At 29.7% G+C, this 1,553-nt stretch overlaps 1 protein-coding gene across 3 annotated transcripts in view; it reads right to left on the reverse strand.

The window, feature by feature from the left end:
- Positions 1-453, reverse strand: part of LOC107634248 ((R,S)-reticuline 7-O-methyltransferase-like) — a 5,941-nt gene extending 5,488 nt beyond the window's left edge. Inside the window, exon 1 of one of the 3 annotated variants that reach the window (XM_016337800.2) lies at positions 339-453. In XM_016337800.2, coding sequence (XP_016193286.1) covers positions 339-347 — 9 coding nt within the window. In that variant the 5' untranslated portion in view covers positions 348-453. The other 2 variants (XM_021118369.1, XM_021118367.1) reach the window with 2 other exon arrangements.

Raw genomic sequence — 1,553 nt, forward strand, 5'->3', positions numbered from 1 at the left:
ATTAATATATAACTAATATTTGTAAATTTTAATTAGCAACAAAGAGATCGATAATTAATGCACCAATAATATATATAATGATGCATGAACATGAAATTGTGCAATGAGCGATACAAAGTAGTCACATGAATGATAAATTAATTTGGGCATATGTTTATAATCCTTGTTAGAGTTCATAGCTGGGACTTACATATAGCAATATGGTATATACGCTTCGACGATAATAATGGAATGCGAAAACAAGAAAAGAAGAAAATGTATTATGTATGTGGCGTGTGTCTCCAATAATATGCAGCAATGAGAAATTATACATGTATATTGTGAGCTTAAGGACTCACCTGCATCATTTTATTTTGTCTTTTTTTCTTCCTGCAAATTGAGTATAACAACTTCTCGCTATACCTTTTTATAGAGTAAACATAATTAATATATTAACAATTCCACTACATATCCAAATATTTTTTACAATTAAATCTAACTAAGTTGATCTAAATCGAACAAAATTTACTCACACAACGTACACGTAAAATTATGTCCTTTTTTTTGTATTTTTCTCTTTTTTCTATTAATGTTGTTGTTGCCGTGTTTTATTTTTTTCTTTCCTCATTTTTTTGATTTGATATTGTCTTTTTGTTTGATTTTTTTGTTTTATTTTTTTTAAGAGAATAAAATAAAAAAATATGAAAAAATAAAATTAAAAAAATAAAAAAAAAAGATAAAAAAGAAGAAAAAACAATAGAAGAAGATGAGGAAGAAAAGGAAGAATTTTAAATTATACAAAATTTATAAGAACAAAAAAATCAAAATTTCTTAACAATAATATATAAATTTCTAAATTTTGACATTAAAATTTTGCTACAAAAATGTCTTTTTTACTGCTGTAATTTTTTTTCCTTCTTGTTTATTCTTCTTTCTTTTCTTATTTTTCTTTTTGTGTTGCTCTTATTTCTTCTTTTAGGAACATTACTTCTCATATTACACTACAAGAAAAATATTACTGTCAGATTTATCGACGAATTTGACAATATATTCATTGAGTAAAAATTACTGTCGGATTCAGATTTTCGACGATAAATTTGCTGGTAATAAATAGAGGTAAAAAAAAAATTGGCGTGATCATTACCGTCAGATTTAGGGAAGAAAAATCCGACAGTAAGATCAGATAATTAAATGAAATGCACCGTTTTGGTCACAGATTGTGTATTGCCGACGGATTTTTCCAACGATAAATCTGCCAATAAAATTGACCCTAAATTTAAATTTGCGAACCCTTCCCTTCCATTTCTGCAACATCATTAACCTCACTTCTCTCCCCTTTCTCTTTCTCTTTCGCCGCTAGCCCCATCACCACCATTCGCTGCCGGTTGACCACTTTCCACGACTCCATCCGTCGTCGCCGTTGAGGAGCGTTCACCTGGCCTGGAGCTTGTTTCTGTTATGGAGGAGCTTGTTTCTCTTCTGCGAGTTGCTGTCTCTATTGTTCACTGTTTGCCTCCGTCAGCTGCAAGCAATTAATTACAAGTGAAGGATCAATATTCGATAAATTTATCTAT

Source organism: Arachis ipaensis, chromosome B03 (genome assembly GCF_000816755.2).
Source record: "Arachis ipaensis cultivar K30076 chromosome B03, Araip1.1, whole genome shotgun sequence".
NCBI lineage: Eukaryota > Viridiplantae > Streptophyta > Magnoliopsida > Fabales > Fabaceae > Arachis > Arachis ipaensis.